The sequence below is a fragment of the Ceratotherium simum genome, chromosome X, assembly GCF_057802395.1.
Source record: "Ceratotherium simum simum isolate JZ-2026a chromosome X, ASM5780239v1, whole genome shotgun sequence".
NCBI lineage: Eukaryota > Metazoa > Chordata > Mammalia > Perissodactyla > Rhinocerotidae > Ceratotherium > Ceratotherium simum.
In genome coordinates, this window is record NC_141940.1 from 70501189 (window position 1) to 70523707 (window position 22519).

At 47.7% G+C, this 22519-nt stretch overlaps 1 protein-coding gene across 1 annotated transcript in view; it reads right to left on the reverse strand.

The window, feature by feature from the left end:
• Nucleotides 1-2632: 2632 nt before the first annotated feature.
• Nucleotides 2633-22519, reverse strand: part of SLC16A2 (solute carrier family 16 member 2) — a 112231-nt gene continuing 92344 nt past the window's right edge. Inside the window, exons 2-6 of the mRNA XM_004442183.3 lie at nucleotides 19438-19582; nucleotides 15551-16001; nucleotides 14424-14567; nucleotides 10376-10604; nucleotides 2633-8767 (exon numbers count right to left, since the gene is read on the reverse strand). Coding sequence (XP_004442240.2) covers nucleotides 8547-8767; nucleotides 10376-10604; nucleotides 14424-14567; nucleotides 15551-16001; nucleotides 19438-19582 — 1190 coding nt within the window. The 3' untranslated portion in view covers nucleotides 2633-8546. The remainder of the gene's footprint in view (nucleotides 8768-10375; nucleotides 10605-14423; nucleotides 14568-15550; nucleotides 16002-19437; nucleotides 19583-22519) is intronic.

Here is a 22519-nt window from a genome sequence, read left to right on the forward strand (position 1 = left end):
TTTCCTCGCTATTCCTCAAGGATATTTTCACTGGATATACAATTCTGGGTTGACAGTTCTTTTCTTTCAGTATTTGAAAAATTTATGACTTCTTCCTTCTCTCCTTCATGGTTTCTGATGAGGAATCCATTGTCATTCTAATTGTTTTTCCCCTGTAATTAAGGTGTCATTTCTCTCTCACTGCTTCCAAGATCTTTTTTTGTTTGTTTTGTGTTTAGTTTTTACATTTGATATGATGTGTCTTAGCAGAGATTTCTTTGAGTTCATCCTGTTTGGGGTTTGCTCAGTTTCTTGAACCTGTAGGAATATGTCTTTATGTCTTTTGCCAAATTTGGGGAGTTAGCCATTATTTCTTTGAATACTTTTTCAGCCCCACCTTCTTTTTCCTCTCCTTCTGGGATTCTGATGACATGAATATTAGATCTTTTGTTGTAGTTCCACAGTTCCCTGAGGCTATGTTAATTTTTTTTCAGTCTATTTTCTTTCTTTTGTTCAGACTAGATAATTTATATTGGTCTTTCTTCAAGTTCACTGATTTTTTCCTCTGTCGTCTTTGTTCTGCTGTGGAGTCTATCTATTGAGTTTTTTTTTAATTTCAGTTATTGTATTTTTCAGTTCTAAAACTTCCATTTTGTCTCCCTTTATATCTTCTATTTATTTGCTGAGATTTTCCAGTTTTTTAATTATTTCAAACATGTTCATAAATACTCATTGAAGCATTTTTATGATGACTGCTTTAAGTTCTTTGTCAAATAATGCTAACACCTGTGACATCTCGTTATTGGCATCATTTTTTTTTAAATTCAAGTTGATATTTTCTTGGTTCTGGTATGATGTGCTGGTGTGACAAATGATTTTTGATTGAAACCTGGACATTTTTGGTAGTATGTAATGGAACTGTGGGTCTTTTTAAAATCTTCTGTTTTAGCAGTCCTCCTTTGACAGCATGCCAGTGGAAGAAAGGGTGCACTACCTCCTTACTGTCAAGTCAAGGTGGAAGTCCAGGTTCCCCACTGGTCCTCTCTTGACACCCAGGTGGTGAGCGGCTCCTCATTACTGCTTTGTAGAGGTGGGAGTTCAGGTACCCCACTAGGCTTCCTCTGATACCACCAGGGATGCAAGGGACAAGGATGCCTCATCACTATTCCCCATGTGTTTCTGCCTGGCTGGGATGAAAGTCTGGGCTCCATACTTGGCTTTCTATGACACCACCATGGTGATGGGGGAGAGGAGGTGCCTTGTTACAGCATGATGAAGGTGAAAATCTAGGCTCTCCAGTTTGCCTTTGCCTGCTGGGGTCGGGGTGGGGCCACAGTTTTTTCCATGGTGTTTGACTAGAGTAGAACAGTCATTGTGTAAAAGTTTTCTATCTTTCTAGGATGTTCCTTTCCTGATTCTTTGGCTAGAGAGAAAGATTTTCTTGGGCTTTTTATGTCAGTGCCCATTGGCATGTCTGGGTTTCTGGCTTCCCTAGTACCAAGTCTGGTATATATAAGGCAAAAAAGGAAACCTAGTGCATTCACCTCAGGTGAGTCACTCCTCAGGTTCTGAAGGAGTGGTCTAGCTGGTCTGCCTTCTTCTCTCCACCTTTCAGAGTCTTCTTAGGTCTGTTTTATATATAATATCCAGCATTTTCAGCTGTTCTTCATGGGAGGAATAAGGAAAAATCAGTCCCAGAAATTTCAGTGGACTTGGAGGTACCTCTGTGAGGCCCTCAAAGAGTCACTGAGTGCAGTGTGAAAATTACTGGATTTGAAGCTCTCTACCATTTTGACTCTGACCTTCTTTGGGTCTTTGATTTCCTCCTAGTAGGACAACCCTTAACTGTGTTGACTAAGGATTGTGAAGAAAGAACTCGGTTGGCTAGAAAAGGGGAATTAAGATAAGTTTGTTTGTAGCCCCTGTGCCCTGTCAATATAATGTTTAAAGTGCTCCTGGAGTTCATTAGTTGTAACTATTTACAGAGCTACTGAACTGTAGCTAGCTTTGGATAGAGCTTGATTTTCCCTAAAACTTGCTTCCCTGCTTTCCAGGCCCAGCCATTGTGGCTGACAGGTGAGTCCTAATTTTGCAGGGACCTGGCTTGGATGCTTGAAGCTATTCACCCTGAAGGAAAGGCTTAGGCTAGGACTTATTGGGATCTGAGAATTTAAAGCCTACAAAACAATGTGCTACTGAGGGGAGGGGGCTCCTAGGTGACTTCAAACTCCCCTGTAGATATAGGGAATCTCTCAACTGGGGGCAGGGGAGATAAGGCGGAAAGTAATGGCCACAGTTGCTCAGAGGCATATATAGGACAACTTCACCTCACTGAGGTGTATGGGCAGGGGTCTAGTCATGTTCTCTACTTTTCCTTTCACTAGGTGCTGCCTTTGGAGCTCCCCTACCCTTAATTGCATGATATTTGCTACTTTTCCCCATCCTCTCTCTGTAGCTTGGCAAAGCACTGGAAGTCTAGAAGAGAGGGAGCCTCTGAGGTAGCTGTGTCGACTATTTAGACACATGAATCATTTCCCATGAAAGCAGGGTCTCCCAGGAACTGTTCCTTACCCTCTCACCCCCGCCCCTCCAATAACCAGACCAGACAAAGGGTCCTTTGGGGGTCTATGGGCATTAAGCAAGGCCCTGGAAATTAGCCCTCAGTGATGGTAATTTTATTGAATAATAAGAGAAGGACTGAGGAGTAAGGCACAGGAGAGCTCATTTTGGAGTTTTACCTCCATTTTGATGGGGAGAGGAACCCAGAAGACAATGTTGTGTACTCCCAGTGAAAGGCAGATCAGACACTCCTAATTCCTCTTCCACACCCCCCTCCACATCCCGGTCCCTCCATAGGAGAGGCGGGGGTGGGTGGGTGCAGAGTGCACAAGGACTCTGGCTCAGCCTCTGCTGCCTTCCATGCCTCCGTCTTGGGGCTGTGGTACCACTCACTGCCCAGAGCCTTCGTTAGGGGGCAGAGTGGGCCTGGGGGCAGCAGGTGCTGACTCCAGGAGCAGAAAGCAGGCTTTCTGAGAAGTGAGAGAAAAAAGGAGATTCGCTTACTTCCCTACTTTCTGTGAGGTGGGGTGGAAAGAGCCTTGGAGAAAAGGTTTGACAGCTGGCATTCAGTTTGCCTCTGGGCTTCACTTGCCCTATCTGTAAAACAGGCGTAAGAGCAGCTGCCTCCCAGGGTTGGAAGTTGGAGAGGAGGGCGGAGGAAGATGGCTGCTCTGGACCGGAACGTTTCCTGGAGGCTGATCCCGCCCCCAGCCCTCTCATCCTGGCGGGCTTCGTGCCTGGAATCACTTAGGTCCTTCGCTAGCTGCGGCCCGACCCAGCCCTTGGGGCCTTGGGCACAGGTCTGGTACGGGGAAGAGAGAGGGCCGCCGCCGGTGGGAAGGGGTGGTCGGCCGGCCCAGCTCGGATCACTTCCAGGGCTCTGGACCCAGCGCTCGGTGGGGGCGGCGACGCTGCAGTCTCTGGTGGCGGTGGCGCAGGCAGGGCGGTGGGGGCGGGGGATCGAGGAGCAGCTGAGCCCAGGACACACGGCAGCTGCTCTCCATCCGTCTGGCTCCCAGGACAGTTGGCAGGGCCCTGGGGTGGGCCCCCGCCTTCCTTCCCACCCCCTTCCCCTGAGCGGGAAGGGTGGTTGTCCTGGGCGGGCCTGATTTCCGTCTGAGTAGCAGGGGCAGATGCGTCTCCGTGGCGCGTCTCCCGGGTTCTTACCCCTCCCAGACCGGGGAATGGATGGAGGGCCATGGAGGCGCAGGAACCGTCCCCTCCCCGCCCAAGGTGACCAGAAGCCAGTGGCAGGACCAGGAACAGCAGCCAGGGCCCCGGGGGCCCGAGCCCCGTCTCCATCCTCAGACATCCTCCGAGTGTGGGGTGGGCAGGGGACCTGGTGGGAAATGGTACCAGTTAGCTCCCCCATCTCTGGATCCCAGGGCCCACTCGTTGCGAGGGCAGTGTAGTGTGGGTGTGTGGTGGGAAAGGAGGGTAGCGGTCGCCCAGCCAGTCTCTAGCCGCTCCCCCATCCCCGCGGCGGGGCCACAGTCTATGGTAGGAGCGGGGGAGTGAGGAGGCGCTGGGCAGGGGCCGCCCGACAGGTGCTGTCAGCCCGCGCGTCAGCCTGGTCTGGCGGGAGCGCCACCAGGCTCAGCTCTGCCCTCCCCTCCCCCCAGCTGGACGCGGGATCTGACACTTGTTAGCTGTGAGCAATGGGTTAATTTTATCCGGCTTGGGTTCAGCAGGAAATCAACGCTGAGGAGCACGTAGTTCTTCCGGGCTGCTCTGGCCAGGGGGAGGCCGGGCAATGAGGAGGGGGAAATGCTGCATGCTGAGGCCTCCGTCATGGAAGGGGCGGGGTGCCCCCTGTCCTGCCTCAGAGGCTCTGAGGTCCGTAAGCTTTGGGCCGCTGGGGTCCAGAAGAGGAAAATGTTTCTTGGAAAGAAGATAGTACAAATTCCTTCTGTGTTTCTTCTCTTTGTTTTCTCCACCTCTGTTCCTTTCTTTCCTGAAATCCCTGGGTTTTAGCAGAGTGCCTGACATATAGCAGGTCCCTAGAAAAGATTGCTGAAATGACTTGAAAACCAGGCATGGAACTCTGCTTCTGGTGACCACTAGAGAGAGCTGAAAGGCAAGAATCAAAGAGCCTTCTAAAGCAAAGCCTCCTCAACCCCTGCAGGAGTTGGGTATCTAATCCCTTTCCTTGTGCCTCTGGAGTCTCCTCTACATTTCAGCTTATTAGAATTTCAGAACTTGCTTAAAGGGCTCTGGTTCAAACCAGCACTCACCCTATCTAGGCACCAGCTGTCAGACACCAGGGATTTGCTGGGGATACCTGTAATCCCTGTCAGCTGGCCTGCTCTGCTGCTGTGGAGAAGTGGCAGGGAGCTGCTGGCTCCCTCTTCACACATGAAAAGGCCCTGGAGGAGACCATATGCTCATAAAAATTACGGGATTCCACAGCTTTGAAATCTAATGATCCTGAGTGATCAAACACAGACTGGGGCCTTGGGGCTACTGGGGAAGGTACTGAGGAGGCAACAGACCTTGGGTGGCAGAGCCTGGGGCCAGGCAGTAGGAGAGAGTAATTAGCCAGTGGGAAGAGATGAGGAGGCTAGCAGCCTGAGGATGTCTGCACTGAGTCAGGGGAGAAATGACGATAGCCAAGAGCTGGGTGGTAAACCACCCTTCCTCCAAGAAAACCAGTCCCCTCTCTTTGCCTCTCCCCTGCCCAGTGTATGGCCATAGGGAGATGGACTTCTTTATTTGTATCTCTTTGGTTGCTGGGGGTGGAACAGCAGTAGGTGGGACCAGTTTTCCAAGGCCAGAGCTGTGTGAAGGTCTGGAGTGCTTAGGAAGAGAATACCAAAAGCATGTGTTGGTTGGGAGTGAAGGTAATTGTGAAAAGATGCGATATGCTAAAAGTCAGACTTTGCTCGGATTTCATTTTTGTTTGGAGCTGTTCCTGCTGACACCCTTTTGGAAATAGGCTCACTACATAGTTGTTGAGTGAAGTGGGCAAGTTATTTCACCCTCCTTGGGTAAGTTTCCTCATCAGTAAAATGAGGGGTTTAGACTGGACTGGAAGTCACTTACCCTAGTTCAAGTCTTAGCCTGCTCTGTCACTGATGAACTGTGTGAACCTGCTGCAGTCCCTTACTATCTCTAGGCCTCAGTTTTCCCACTTAAATTCAGTGCAGAGTATGGATAAGGGAAACTCTAAGGTTACTCCCAGCTTTGTCATTGTTGGAAGTCTCTCTTCTCATCATCCTCAATTCCAGGCTCTGTCGCTGCCTGGCTGTGTAACTGAGCTATACCAGTCCCTTCAGGTTCCCCCATCAATAACAAGGGAGAGGAAAGGGGGTTTGAAGTGTGTTATTGCTAAGGTCTTTGCCAATTTTCAACATGGCATGTTTGTAGCAAGGTAGGGCCTTGGTGGGACCTCCAGTCTGACTCAGCCACTAACCATTTTCTCATTTTGTGAATTAACCACTTTTCCACTTCAGAGCTCCCTAATAAATCCAATCCTGAGTAGTCTACCCAACTACAAACCCTATATAGCTCCTTTTCCAATTTCTGCTCTCACAGAGAGTCTAGACCCTCGCAGAAATTTGATTTGAAATGAGATTTCAGTTCTGAAGCCAAACTTCCTGCTCTTAACCAGGTTAAGACTATTTTACACTTGTGGGGAACATACATACTAAAGCTAGAATTTTAGATCTATTTATTTTGTTCCAAACCTTTTAAGGATTTAAATTTTGTTCGTTCTCCTAGATTTAACTGTGGTACATAAGAAGGTGCATTCTACCCTAAATATTAATACTGTGCTGCTTTCGCCAACCAACCTTCTTTCCAAAAGCACACAAGCCCACACATGCACATGCACATGCACATGTGTGGAAGAAATAAACTGACACTCCACCATGTTATGTGATACCTGATAGGGCAGATTTGGGACCTGTGAATGTCTTTCCTTCATCTGGAGAGAAGTGGGTGGCAGCCTGATTCTTAAGAGCTATCCACAGGGTGAGCAACAAAGGAGGCCCTGCAGAACTCCCCTCTGATGACTTGGTGGGGGGTGGGGCAGGGGGAAATGGAAGCAGGGCCTTTGTTGCTCCAACATTTTCAATGGTCTTTCCTCAAGGTTACAAGGCTCCTGGGGCCCAGCTTCTCCTGTTCCGTTGCTCTTTGAGCTGACAGGATAGTAATTAGGCCCCTTCCTGCCCACAGAGCCAAGAACCAGTGGGTTTTCCTTTGGAGAGTTGATAAGAGCTGTACTGGGACCAATAGAGGGGGTTCAGGACATTGGCCTTGAATGAGGGCATCAGAGGGGCCAACCATGCCCCAGTTGCCTGTTTGTAACGGAAAAACTCATGGGTAGGCACCACTGTTTTTTTTGGAGCCCCTCAGGGGCAACCTCATCCTCCTGGTCCCAGGATGGTGCTGGCTTGGGGTGGCAAGTCACTATTAACTCCAAGTGACAGCCAAGGATGCCTGGCAAGAAAATGAAAGGTTAGGGTAACAGGAACAGAACAGACAAAGGCCCAGAATAGGGAGAACAAGACACAAAGAAGAAAAGTGAGGAGAGAGGCTGAGCTCCTAGTGAGGTGAGTTGTGTTAGCTGGACACAGCTGGCTGGGTATGTTCTTCAGCAGGAGTGTTGTCCAGAACCTGGGCATAGGGAAGCATCTGGCACCTATTTCAGAGGGATGAAGATGGTCCAGAGTCTACCTTTCCTGGCACCTTTAATGCCCGCTAAACAGAGTGGCCCAGGATGCCCAGCATGGGGGCGCACATTGGGTGGTAAAGGCTAGGATGGTTTCTCCTTCCTAAAAGAAATTATCCAACCCTAAGTGCAGCTTCTGCCTCTACCTTTTTGGGATCCACGTTGGGAATGGGATTTTCTCTAAAACAGTCCCTTTTCTGGCCTGGCCCAGGTGGAAATATTGACCTGTCATGAATGAGAGATGCAGGAGTTGGTCCTTTGCCAGGTCAATAACTATTGCACTTCCCTCCACCATGCCATCCCCCAGTCATCAGTCCTCTGCCTGCTGAGATGAAAGAAATTTCTTCACATTTTGGCAGGTAGATACAAGGATGGGGAGCTGGGAGGGCCTGAAGTTTAGTGCAGTGGCCTAGGAAATCTGTAAAAATCAGTGAGTGGAGCTTTATGGTGTTTGTTTAAGGTCTTGTCCCTATGTGGTATTCTCTTCCAGTCTATGATTATAGCAGCTTGAGCCAAAAAGTGAGATGTGGCTCAGCCTGAGATGAGTGGGATTGATGCTAGTGTTATGGGTGGGCTGGGCCAAGGTGAGGCTGATTGGCCCAAGCTCTGGGTCCCTCCTTTCTTCAAGCACCTATGTGTCTATGACAGTCATAAAAAGAAATAGAAGGGGAAGAGAAGGGAGAGGAGGCAGTAGAGGAAACAAAGGAACAAGGGAAGAAGGAAGCAGACTGTTAACCAACTGTATGATGGGGAGACTATCTGTATACTTGTAAAATGATGGCACCCACAGCTCTTGGGAAGTCACAGACCTCAGAGACTCGGAGGCTAAACAAGGCTCCTTGTCTCATTTTACCTCTCTGCCCTTCCTGCCACCCCCAGCCCCCCAAACCAATGGCTCCCAAGGACAGATGGCAAGGAACTCCTCAGCACGCAGAGGCTTGGGTCTTCCTACCAGACTCCTGGGGATACAGTAGCACCTTTGGCAGTTGCTTTTAGTGGGTCACTAACAAGCTGGGGCCAGGAGGTCCCTTCCCCCTCCTCCCCCAAGGGTTATAAAGTATATGGAGAGGTTCGAAGGCCAGTGGGTGATCCCAAGATCTCCTAGATCCTGGGAGGAGAAGGACCCTCGCAAGTTTAAAGGCATTCATGGGGAGAATTTGGTTAATGAGTTTGGAACACCTGGAGCTTTGGCTCCAAGGGAGATGGTCAGGTGGCTGAAATGCTGTGTGTGCAGGTTTGGGAACAAGTGTGCTGGTGGCAAAAATATAAATGCTGAGCAGGGCAGGGTGAAGGGAAGGGGTTGAGGAGGACAGCACACAATAGCAAGGAAGAGGCATTAGACTGGTTCCTCCGGGGTGGGGGAGCCCGGCAGCAGCTCCCCATTGGGGTCTGGGTCAGGGCCCAACATCTTATCCTTGCTGGAATCCCTTTGCTCTTTCTTGAACATCCTTTGATGCATCAGAGGGACGAAGAAGAGGATTACAGCCCCAATGATGGGGGGCACACCAGCAAAGTAGAAGGCCACATGATAGTCCCCAAAACAGTTGCGGAGGAGGCCTGAAACAATTAAGAGAGATAAGTCAAGCTCAGCTTTGCCCTACTGCCCAAAGGTACTTCTAGGGGCCATCACAATGCCTATCCAGAGAATCTTGGCCTGCACTGCCTTGACCCAGGAGCACCCTCAATTTAAACACTCCTAGATGGAATAAATAAAACCTCTATTACAAAGGCAGGCAGCTCTGCTCTAAGATACTTGAGCTGCAGGCCCTTGAGGCTAATGCTCATTATGAAAGAAGCTAATGAAGCTTCTCTTAAAGTTCTCCATTTTTTACATTCATGAAGCTTTAGCTAACTTTCAGGCCCTCCTAGGTATGGAGTTAGGAGGGAAGTTAGTTTAAAAGAACTCCATGGAAGATGGCCGAGCCTTGTCTTGGTTCACAGTGATATACCCTCCCACCCCCAACTTGGGCTAGAGTGTTATTGTGGAACAATTCAGCCAAGTTCCTATTTTCCCTTTCTCTGAAGTACTCTTTCTCTGAAATTCCCATTTGCCCTAAAGGGGGCTGTATGTGTTTCCTTCCTTCCAGTTACAGATATGGTTGACCCCTCTGGGTTCCTCTAAGTTGCCAGTACCATGGATATGTTTGGCATGGGACTCGAGGCCTCCCCTGCTCACCTCCAGAAGCTAATGTGGGGCACCTCATAGGGAGGATGAGCCCAGAAACACTACTGAGGAAAGGCAAGTAGGTCCTTGGGCTGCTTAGGAGGTAAGCAAAATGGAAAGAGATGTGGATTCTGGGATCCACCTTTGGGATCAGGGGCTGGGGAGGGGTTCCCCACCCCTAGTGGGCAGTATGGCTGTTGCACAAGGACCTGAATGGAAGCTTTTGCCACTGTCACACAGCATGACCAGTGCCCTCACAACACCTTGCACAGAATTGGTGTTCAAGGAACATTTGTTGAGTTAGCCCAGTTGGCCAGACTAGGAGAGGCTAGCCCATGAGTCAATATTTGCAATAAATCCTAAAGAAAGGGAATGAAGTTCTCTTTTCATTGGTCTTCCTTGTTTCCTATGTTCCCTCGGGTACCAACAATGCCCTTCTTAAAGAGTGGAAAGAGAAACTGGGAGTGCTGAAAGACGGCAAGCCAACACTTTGTCTGCTGCCTGCTGGAAGTGAGCCTCACTGGCCCAATCTTAGGATGTGACCTTAATCAAATCTCTTCTACAGGTTCAGTTTGGAAGTCAGTAGGGGAGGAGAGGGGTGTCTCTAAGTCTTAATAAAACCAGTTCTCTTCTTGCCAACTACCTTGCAAATAATTACTTGCCTGTGAGAAAAAGAGAGGATACTGGATTAATGGAATGCTCAAGAAGGCCAAACCCATTTCTCTCTCTACCCTCCTAGAATTAGCCATTCTGTTTACAATAAAACCCCACTGAAACAGATATATAGCCATGGAAAGCCCATTCCCCAAAATGAATCCATGCACATATACTGTGCTTAGTCTCTTCCACCAATAGTGCTAATGGGTTTCATGCACTCTGACAAGGCTGCCTAAATAGAGAATAAGAGGAAAAGAGACTTCAAGCAGAGGTGCTCAGGAGAGCTAGGGCACTGGGAAGACAGGAATCCCCCACTCATGCCCTCCCTGTAACATCAGCCTCACCTGCAATGGGAGGGCCGGCAATCATCGGCAGGGCCATCATGCCCAGGAGGTAGCCAATGGCCTGTGAGGCCTGCATTGGGCCCACCAGCTCAAATGCGATGGGTGCCATGATGGTGATGAAGAAGCCATCACACAGGCCCAGGAAGAGGCAGACAACAATGAGGCCCCCGAAGCCCCGGCACAGGGGAATCATCATGGACATCAGGCCCAGGAGCAGGAAGGAGATGACCTAGAGGAGCAAGAGCCTGAGGTCATGTGCTTGCCAGCCAAAACCACAGAGCAAATCACATCTCCTTTCTCAGGGCTTCATTTCTACCATCTATAAAATGGGGCAGAGGGGTGTCAACAGGGAGAGCAGTTGGACTAAATAAGTCCTTCACTGAAAGATTCAAAGTTTTTAAGATAGCCCCTATTTAACTGATTCTGTCAAGATTTTAAAAAGAGGTAGGGAATAACATGGCCCCTCTCCTCAAGAAGTTGTCTTTTCACTGAACTCTGAGATAAAGGGAATTGCTCTTTCTGCTTTCTGATCCTGTGTTTGGCTGCCCCAGGCATCAGGGTCTGAGATCAGACTATGCTGTTATTCTCAGATCCAAGTAAGGCATGGGAAGAGGAAGGGGAGGAAGTGAGGATGACTTGAATGATGATTAGATGGGGGCATGAATGGAAGGCACAGCTTCCTGAGATGGAGAAGCCAGTGCCCATTTTGGGGGAACCACTTTTAGAAAACACCGTGGCAGGAAGGAGACCATTGGGAGGTTCACCCAGGTTCCTTATGCTTTAGGACATGAGACACCACCCATCTCAGACATCTCAGGCTCTGGAGGCCTCTGGGCCTGGCTGGGCACCCTGAGAAGGCAACAAAGGGGCGTTTAAGGAGAACCAAGACACTAGGAGGAGGTCTAGGGAGCCTGAAGCCAGCCCAGGGGCACTGACTAGCCACTGGGCTTTCTTTGGGCTGAGTAAAATGATTCCAAAACAAAGAAGCTGCCTTTCCAGAGGCTGTTTTTTTCCATCTCAACAGAGAGAAGGGCCACTGGAAACACAGCTGGTCTTTTGATTAAGGTCATCTCCAACCTGTGTCGGTGACCCACACTGAAGACCAGGGCTGCAAGCAGAGAAAGGATCCCCCTCCCCACACCCACTGTAGCCAGCAGAGCCAGGTCATCCCAGGATCAGGGCTAAGATCCAATCTGTTTCCCAAGGGCTTGACAGGACCCAGAACCTATAGTTCACCTATAGTGAACCTATAGTTCACACAGGCAGGCTGACTTACCCAGGGAGGGTAAGTCACCACATGGTAAGGATAATTCACCACATCGCCACATAGAAGGGTAGGAGGATCAAGGCTGTTTCAAGATCTAAAGATTTTTTGTGTTGTTGCTGGCGGTGGGCTTGTTAGGTTAATTGCTTGGTTTTTACAGAGGATAAGAAATGTGTGGTCATGTCATCTCAGGACTTTTCGGGGACTTTTGAACTTTGTCCAGGCTGTTTTGGGATAGCTAGGCAGAATCTAGGAATAAGAACCCAGATATCCCAGCTTCTCCTCTAGGAGATTCATAGACAACTATAAGATAAAACCAGACCCACCTATCAACCAAGCCATAATGGTATGGCAATTAAGAGTTAATACCATTATATAACACAAAGAACCCCATTAACTAATTTCAATTGGCTCTAATTACTATGTATTGTGTCTAGCTGCCTCTTAACATCCTCCATGAGGCCTTGCCAAGGTTCAGAAATGAAAAATCCCTCTTGGAACTGAGAATCAGGCCTCAAGAATTGGTCCAAATTGAAGCTATTCTTCAGGTTGTCACCATTTTCTTTCCAACAGATTGTCCAGGGCTTAACACCAGACACATGTGCCTGTCTTTGCCAATAGTAAGAACCACAGCATCTAGTGGATGGCTATTCAGAACTGAAGCTGTGAACACTCCTTTCCTCTCACAGGCCTGTATTCCTACAACTGACCCAGGGAGAAAGGGAGGCAAATTCCCGTAATGGAGTATCTTGAGTAGCTTAAAAGAAAGAAGTTCATCCATTGTCTTGTGCTCTTGGCCTGAGACACTTACCAGCAGAATGAGTTTGGACAAGTTACTTTCCCTCTCTGGGCCTCAGTTCCTCAATTTGTAAAATGAGGGAGTTGGACTACAAGTTGATGAAGATATGTTTCAGCCATAACATTCTAAGATTGCTTTATATTATTCCAAGTGGCAAGATTGGGGCAAGAAAGAGTGGAAAAGGGGAGAGAGTGGTGGGTGGGTAGGGGAAGTGGTCAGCAGAAGCACTGGGCCCTAAGCCTAGTTCTGCTTCTAACTAGCTAATGCCTTTGCCTCCCTGGGAACTCCCTCTGCACAATACAAATCAAAAGTTGCTTGGGCCATACCTTTCTCCTAGGGACTGTGGTGAGAAATGAGCTATATGGCTAGGCAGGGGCTGCTGCCTCTCCTCAAGATAAAGCCCTGGCCCAATGCTAGCTTATCCAGATTTCCAGCACCCTTTGGCATCTTGGAGCTACTGATACTGACAGGGAAGACCCACAGGGGTGGCATGTGGAAAAGACTGGTGAAGCCACATATACTCTTATGCAAAAAGCCACCCAGATAAGGTACTTGCCAATATTTGCACAGGAATTCAAAATTTTGTAATTGGTTTATCTCAATCACAGGCCTTTGGTTTGACCTTGATCAAGTCACTTATCATCTCTGGCACTTGGCTCTGCTATCCATCACTTAGCGTAAAGTGGAACATGAGAAGAGTGCTACATAGGAGTTCAGCTCTGCCACTACTGTCTGTGTGAGCCTTTCCCTCAGTTTTTCCATCAGTGTAATGAAAGGTTGGACTGGATGGACCATAAGGGCACCCTTAACTCTGACAAAGCAGATTCACCAGCTCTTGCAAATCTAATGCAGGGTTAAACACAACAGGAAATCTTAATTATATCCTTGTCTAAGACATCTGACAGTATTTAGGGAAACACTTGGGGCTGTCAGAAGACAGAGAAATTCCTATGAGTGTAGTCAGGGCCCATTGGAAGTGCTTTTAGGGCTTCCCCAGGAGAGTCAGAACTCAACTACCTTCCTGATGGATTATTTGTGACCACATATTTTCTAGGGCTGCTGTCACCCCTCCACAGGGTTCCACACTTGGGCACCTTCTGGTAAACCCAGATGCAGGAGCAAGAAGCATAAGCCAGGTCAGAAAGGCAATATTGCTGCCAGGTAGACAAAGACAGACAGCTTGAGCAGTAGTGTGTATTCTACTACTAGAATACACTAGAGCCCAGTTCACACAGAAAGTGGCCTCTCGAGCATCCATATGGCTACTGCTCACAATATGAGGCTTCCTGTGTCACTGTCAGAAGGATCAAAACCTTTGATGGCTATACCATTTTTTACTTCCCAAAGCCTAGTCACACCTATATTTCTTTTGATCCTCATCTGTGAGGTGAGATAAGCAAGGCAAGAATTATTCTCATTGCACAAATGAGAAAAGTGAGGCCTAAAGAGGGGAAGTGAAATCTGGCCTTTTCTGGCACTTTTTTTTGTGTCCATTGAGAGGATGGCATTTGAGAGCCAGTGCTTGATATCAGGTAGCTCTGGGAGTAGAGGTGATAGACCTGGAGGAGAGAGACACTGGGCCACAAAATGCTATAGATGACCAAGAGATTATAGGGTAGCAATGAGATCAGTCCTCAATGGGAGCAGCATCTAACTCCTGGCCCCAGTTTCCTTCTTTCAGATGGGAGAGCCATTATTAATAAACACTTTCTTTGAAAGTGTTCTTAGAGGTTCCATTTACACTACTCTCACTGGATCCTCACTCTATTTTGATGAAGAAGGCAGAACAAGGATGACTGTCTTCATTTGAAAGCAAGGGAAACTGAGGCTCAGAGAATTTGATTGATTTCACCATGTTGCTAGTGTCAGAGCCAGGGCTCAGGGCATAGCAGTGACACCCTACCGTTCTCTTCCAAAGGCTGGGGATAACCTAGTATCTGTGGCAGGCTGTTCCTCCCCACAGTGCACAGAGTGGTCACACTCACCTGCAAGTAGATCTTCTTAAGTCCAGGAATGGAGTCACTGATACGGCCTGACACAAGGCGCCCAAGGCCTGAGGTAGCCCCAATACACACCAAGAGCACCCAGGTCTGCTTGATTTCCAAGAACTCCTCTTCCACATACTTCATCTGAAAAGCATAGCACCAGGCCAGGAGGAAGAAGAGGAGCTGACTGGTTAACTGTTGGCATATCCAGAACCCCCTACTGCTTACTTCCCTGGACCATGGTAAGAGCTCCCTCCCCTGCAGCCCTCTCCCCTGTAGCCCTAGCTCCAGGACAAGCTCCCTGGCTGCTTCTAACAGCTTAAAAGGCCACATATCCCTTGGCTTTCTGGATTCTGGGCTTCTGAGCAACAGCTGAGGGGAATGGGAATCTCCAAGCCCCTTCCAAGCCCTGGCAGGACAGAATACAGCCTAAACAACTGAGAAAATCCTGGAGTTCCCCTACAATCTCCCCATTCCCTGACCCAGAACTGACAGCCTGGGGCAACAGCAGGTCACCAAGGGAGAAGCCTCCACCAACTTCCAAGTAACACTTCCAAAAGTGTGTTTTAAGAAACACAAGTTCTGTGGAAGATAACAGCTAGACTACACGTGACAGTTCTATGGCCATATAAATTAGGTGGATGCTGGTTAAACAAAGCTAAATGGGTTTCTTTACTGCAGGATCTTTTGGTACCTTTAAAAGATTGCTACATATTATGAAGCTAGAGAGATCTAGTACATGTTATTTCCTAAACAAAATCATTTGACCACAAAGACCAGCATTCCATAGAACACACTCTTAGAAAACCCTATCCTTGGGTCATCTGGGCCAGTCTCCTGTAACCCAATGATGCTTATCTTCTCCTGAAAATCTATCTAGATTTATCAGTGGGGGAAACCACAGGCATGAGCCTTTCCCTAAGGAATTCTGCCCATTTCCCATTGAGGTGTTCCCTCAGCCTGTGCCCTTTCCCACTCTGGGTCTCTCCAACCACTGTTTTGTCTCTTTTTCCAAAGGTCCCAGCTCTGCCCTTTTAAGGTCCTCCACCCCTACCCTCTGGGCTTCAGGCAGGTTAAGGGCAGCTTCTTGGGGCCAGGTAGGGTAGGCCCACCCTGGTATTCCTCACCAGGTGTACATAGGGAACGAAGTAGCCAAGGGCAGCAGCAGCAATCCCGAAGGCCCAGATGCGGTAGGTACGTTGGCGGAATACTCGCATGTTGAAGTATTTCCTGAGCTGAGCCAGAAATCGCTGGCACAGGGTACGGACACCTCTCTTGCTTGGGGTGTCCTGGGAGCTGGGCAGGAGGGGCCGGTAGGTGAGTGAAAGCAGCGTAAGAATAAACATGAAGGTACTCAGCACCTGGAAGGTTTGGGCGAGCTTGATCTTAGCTCCCAGTGTTTTGATGAGGAGGGGGAAGGATATGGAGAAGATGCTACTCCCAGCGGACACCACACCATTGGCCAGACCTAGGCGGCGTTGGAAGTAGTGGCCCAGGATGACGAGAGATGGCTGAAAGGCGAAGGAACAGCCACAACCAAAAAGAATCCCATAGGTGAAGTAACGCAGGCTTAGTGAGCTGTGGGAGAGACACCAAGAGCTATCCTCAGCAGCCTGACCAGCAATCCACTTGCCCTTCTCCCTTACCCTCCTGAGACCTGCATCCCCCTACCCTTAACCCACAGCCCCACTTACCATTGACCCTCAGAACAGACAAGGAACAGGACTTTCTGGTCCCCATTTTGCAGAGGGGGAGACAGGGGCTCAGGGAAGTAAAGTAATTTACCCAAGGTAGCAAAACTGAGGATCAGCAAAGCTTGGACTTAACTCTAGGTCTGTGTGACTCTAGTGTGAATCATGGCACCCATCAGAGAGGATTGTTCAAAAGAAAGCCAGAACCAGCCTATACAAAGGCTGGATGAGGGGCTATAAGGAGTAAGTAAGTGCCTTAGAGAGAGCAGTTTCACCTACTGTTCTCCTAGACACCATGGATAGGCTGGTAGCCAAAGCTTTATCCAAAGTTACAACAAAGGTCTGCAAGGAGCCAAGATCCTGGAAGGTTGAAACCCTCCATAGGACTTTTCAGTGTCTCTCCATGCTCAGGGTCCTTAATATTTCAGAGAATGGCTGATGTACTTCTGAGAGACACTCCCTCCCCAACCCTGCCCAAGGTCTGGATATCCCAAGGCCCTTTACTCTAGGCCATAGATGATCTCCATGGGAATCCTGAGGTAGAGTCCCTTTAACTTCCAGAGCCCAGCTCCAGTTGCTGGACATAATATGGATTAGCTTCCCAGAGTAGCCTGGCTGCTTGACGGGAAGCAGAGCCTCAAAGAAGTTGTGGGCCTGGCCAAGTAAGACAGGTTCTGGCTTAAAACTCTTAGGCCCTGCTGTGGCCATAAACCTCTGTAACAGAAGGCAAAGTGTCAGAAGGGAAAAGGCCAAGGGAAGGTCAGTTTGGCCAGCCATCTGCCCCCAGACAATATTGCTACAACCTAGTGAAGAATTTTTTCTTTCAAACTCTCCACATATTTTGCAATAGTTCTTATCTGACCACATAATTATCTAATACTCTCCATGGTTAAGCAGTTCCTCCCCGTAGATAGACCAAGTCCTCATACTAAAAGACTGGGCCTATGCTGCAGAGATGATGGGGTGCTAGCACTCATGACTCCACAACAGCTATCATCACCATTTCTTTCCCTCTGCTTGCATTCACTGGATATGAGCAAGAGCTTTGGTTTCAAAAGAGTTGCCTCCACTTGGAACACATAGCTAAGCCAACTGCTCCTCTTCTGTCAGATTCCTTGCAGCCTACTTCCATTAGATTCTAGGTATCTCTTGGTATTGGCCTGGGCTAGGGGCCTTGTCTAGGGAGAGGAGTTAGAAAGGTCTAAGGGAGACCTTCAGGGAGGGGGCTGGTGGTGGCAAAGCATGGGATTCAGTTCAGGGTGCTGTGTGGCAGACCAATTTCTAGCTGGGTCCCAAGGCAGGGGCCCCCTGAGTAGGCTTGTCAAGGCCTCCCTAGCTCTGCCTGCATTCTGCCCCACCTCATACCATCCGAAGGAATTAAGAGCCCTGATTCAGGGCCGGCCCCGTGGCTTGGTGGTTAAGTGAGCGCGCTCCACTGCTGGCGACCCGGGTTCGGATCCCGGGCTCGCACCGACGCGCTGCTTCTCCGGCCATGCTGAGGCCGCGTCCCACATACAGCAACTAGAAGGATGTGCAGCTGTGACACACAACTATCTACTGGGGCTTTGGGGGGAAAAAATAAATAAATAAAATCTTTAAAAAAAAAAAAAAAAAGAGCCCTGATTCAGACAACAGGAAGGATGAACTGAAGCTCTAGCCACAAGTAGAACCATTTTTCCACTGGACATGAAGCCATCCGGAAAGTTTCTTGGCTCTGAAGATGTTCTTACAGAAAGGGCAAATGGGATGGGTGAGGAGCTTAGGAGCTGAAGAACAGAACGCCTACTCCAATGTGCCTAAAGAAGAGTGCCAGAAGAAAACACATCTGAGCTCCTTCCCCTCCTATAACTGAACTCATGTGGATTGGAAGGGAAATGGGATCTGTATGTTGCTAATTTGTTTACACTTTGCTCTGCTCAGTCTTAAAAAACAGGCCTCTGCTGTGTAGTGCTGAGACTGGAGCCACTCCTGAGACCTAGCTCCTTCTCACAAGGAGCCAGGCATCAGCTTGCTGAGGGAAAATGAGGCTGACCACCAGAGGGGTCCTAAAAGGGTTTGGAACTGTTGCCCTGGGAGGGCTCAGCAGGTTCCAAGCAGGACATGGTTTTTCCCCTCCTCTGTTCCAGTTGGATGGGATCGAGCCAAGAAACCATTGCAGGCCAGATTTAAGCTCTGCTGGAGGGTAGGATGGGTAGCCAGAAATGCTCAAGTCATAAAGAAAGCTGGCTCACCCTCACAGGGCCCATTTGTGGCAGAATACAGTTATCATACTCCTCTGTGAGTGGAACCTTAGGCCTAGAGAGCATAACCATGGTTCTTCTCTGGGGAGCCAAACTCAGAAAGCAAATCCCTGACAAGCTGGCTGTATTCTAGGCTGGTATTCTCCTACACCAGCCCAGGCAGATTGGAAATAGGAGGTACCACAACTTCCAAAGTGTCTCTGGCAGAAAGTCAACAGAGTTTTTTAGGAATCCCATATTCCTCAGGCTGTGTTGGAGGGTTTTTACTTCTCCCCTCCCCTACAGACATGCTTCTTCAAGGCTGGCAGACAGAAAGCAGAAAATGAACTTGTATCCTGCTCCTTGCCTGACACTACCAAGTTCTGCCAGTGGGACCAACAGGACCAGAGTTTGAGTTTAGCCTAGGCCTAGCTGGGTGCTGGGTCTGTACCTCAGTGGGTGATGCTGCTAAACATTCCTTCTCATGCCCAAGACATGAATCTTTATCTGTCCCAAATCATCCATACATCGGCAGCCAGAAATACCTGGAAAGGGACCAGAAATGCTAAAAGCTGACCTTTTTCTCAGCATAAGATTCCCTTAGGAATCCTGTAATGGTTGGTATTCACATGGGCTCACTCCAGAAGCTCATTCCCGGGAGGCAGGTGAGGTCATAAGATGTGTGGCACATTGAAGGGGAATAGGGCAGAGCTGGAAGAGACTTGAAAAGACCATCCGGTCCAATTCCCTCATGTTACAGATAAAGAAATTGAGGCCCAGAGAAGGGAATGGTACTCATCAGTTGTTCTATAGCCATTCAGTGGCCAAAACTGGACTTGGGCCCAGCTGTATGAATGCCCAAGCTTAGGCTGCTCCCACCACTTTGGAACTCTTGGGTCTTTGGGGATATTTCCTACCAATGTGTCCTGGGGATACTACCTAGATGAGTCCTATTGGACAATGATTCCTGGGAGCAGGGTCTTTGAGTACCCTACATGGAAAGGTCCACAGGGAATTCTGCAATGAGAAGAGTATCCCTAGTTGAAGCCCAGAAAGAAGCCAACCCTCAGCCTTGGACAAATGGCCAGCAACTCCTAGTCTTACCTGGTAAAGGAGCTGGTATGGAGGCCGATGAAAGCGACAGCAGCCCCCGCAGTTGCTGTGATTCGGCAGCCCAAACGATCAGTGAATATACTCACAATGGGAGAACAGAAGAAGATCATGCCCATTGAGAGGGCTCCTACCCATGCTGCAGAGAAAAGAAGCACAAAGACACCTTAGCTTAATGTGGTACCTGGTGGTGTGGCTGGTATCTCATTTCTTCTTCTCTGGCCTTTCACAGGGGGCATTGCATTGGCCTGCACTGCCAGCCTGCTAGTCCCTAATGGTCAGAGAGGTTAGTCAATTTTCAAAGCGCCTGAGCAGGGTAATGTGAGAACCAGGGGAGTCTAGTTCATAAACATACCCAGAACTTCAGAGCTGGAACAGGGGACATTCAGAGATCATCAAGTCTATGATGGAGCCTTCTAGCTAGCTATCACACAGCTGCATTACATTTCTCAGCCTCTTTGGCTGTTTGGTATGACAATGTGACTGAATTCTGACCAATAGAATGTGGGTAAAAGTGATACACACCACTTCCAGGCCTGGGCCATAAAAAAGCTCCCATGAGGTTTCTGCTTTCCTGTGGGCTACAACTGCAGAGTGACCTTGGAAGGTATGTATTAAGACTGGCAGAACTGCCATCAGTTCTGTCTGAGTACCTGAATAACTACATGGACTGATGTTCCCCCTCCCTCTCCAGTCTGGAACTGCTGCCCTGAATGTTACATAAGAAATGAGGAAACTTCTTGTCCTTTAAGCCACTGAATTTTTGAGGGCCATTTGTTGCAGCAGTTAAACCAACACAAAGTAAAACAAAGAGATTCCACCACTACCATTTTACTGATAAAGAAACAGGTCCAGAAATGTGAAGGGACTTACCAATGATCACACAGCAAGTTAGTGGCAGAGCTGGGACTCAAACCCAACTCTCCTTATTCCTAGTCTAAAGTTCATTGTATTATATCTTCTACTGGGGTAAGCGAAGCTTCCCATCATAGCAGAGGCTAGATACAGAACAGGGGATTTGAGCATTGGGGTCAGATTTGGACTAGCCAACATTTCAGGTCTTTCCAGGGATGCTAAACCAGATTTATATCCTTAGGCACTGGGCTACTTGGCTTTAGGGCCAAGGAGCATGGGAGTTAATTAAGCCTTCAGGAACTAAGGTAAGTCTTGTCTTGGTCATTGGAACAGTCCATGAAGATGCTAACACTAAGGAGCAAGGAATGCCACAGACAAATGCCTCCTGGAATTGTATGAGGACACAGGGTAGGTTTAGGAGCTACCCAAAGATTTCTAATGACACTGTGCAAGAGGGTCATGTAACCCTCATGCTGAAATCCTTTATCAGAGCCCATGTTTGGCAAATCGCTGACTCTAAACTCAAATAAGAAGAGTTTATTCTGTTTATAAAGGCTCTTAAGTGTCTGTAACAATCCTCACCAGGGAGGAATAAATTTGCCCTTTTACTTAGATTTTTCCATCCCATTTCGCCTTGCTCAGCCCTCAGAAAGAAAGCCGAAGTTTTTTTGTTTGAAGGCTGTTATCAGGTTTTATCTTGGGCCTCTTTTTTCTACACTAAATAATCTTAGTTCCCCTAACTTTTCTTCTTAGCTTTAATTTCTAACTCTGTAATTACTTTCAGAGCTCTCCTCTGAACACGTTCCAAATCTTCATCATCATCATCAAAATGCATTCATTGAGTGTCAGCTGAGCAGGGTGCCAGGCCAGCTTCTGGCTCTCTTCAGAGAGATCCTCTCTTCAGTGGATCCTGAAGTGGGCCAGAGGAGTGCAGTCTGAGTGAGGTCAGGGCTAGTCCACCGTTTGTCTTTCTTACCTCAGTGCCTAATAGATTGCTCAGATCTCCACTGGGAATATTTGCTTTGCTGGGGCACCATCTTGAGCCCTAGCTGCCTGGCTCCAAAAGTACTGTCCTAGGACAGCAGGAGACCTTAACTCTCATGACAATTTTACCTCTTACCTTGCAATTTTACCTCTTATCAGCTGTGGGACCTTGAGCAAGTCACACAGCACCACTTCTTTAATCCTCAGTCTTCTCATCTGTAAAATGGGGATTAAAATTCCTGATGTGCCTTCCTCAAAGTTTTTTTAATGATGATCAGATGTAATCATATGTATAAGAGATCTTTGTAAATGCCAATAGTCACACCATATACAAAAATTAAAACAAATGGATCATAGACTTAAATGTAAAACTTAAAACTAAAAACTTCTGGAAGAAACTATAGGAGAAAATCTTTCTGACCTTTAGTTAGGCAAAGATTTCATAGATATTTGCAAAAAGTATGATCCATAAAAGAAAAAAAATGATACATTAGCCTTCATCAAAATTTGAAACTTATGCTCTTTGAAAAATACTTTTATGAAAAAGAAAAGGCAAGCCACAGACCGGGAAAGATATTTACAACACACACATCTGATAAAAGACTGGTATACAGAATACAAGCGTGAACTGACTCTCACAACTCAATGAGAAGAAAGCAAACAATCCAGTTTAAAACATGGGCAAAAGCTCTGAACAGACATTACACACACACACACACACACACACATACATGATATGAATGGCAATTAAGCACATGAAAAGATGCTCAATATCATTAATTATTCAAGAAATGCATATTAAAACCACAATGAGATACCTCTACACACCCACTAAAAAGGCTTTTAAAAAATGACAATACCTCATACTAGTGAGGATGTAGAGGAACTGGAAATCTCGTACACTGCTGGTGGGAATGCAAAATGGTATACCTACTTTGGTAAACAGTTTGGCAGCTTTTTATAAAGTTAAACATACAATTACCATATGACCCTGAAATCTCACTTCTAGGTATTTACCCAAGATAAATGAAAACTTATGTTCACACAAAACCTGTACCAAGATGTTTATAGCAGCTTTCTTTTTTATATAACTACCAAAAGCTGGAAGGAACTCAAAATGTACTTCAACTGGTGAAAGAATAAACAAATGGGTATATATTAATACAATGGAATACAACTGTGCAATAAACAGGAAAGAACTATTGATACAGGCAACAACTTGGACAATTCTCAAAGG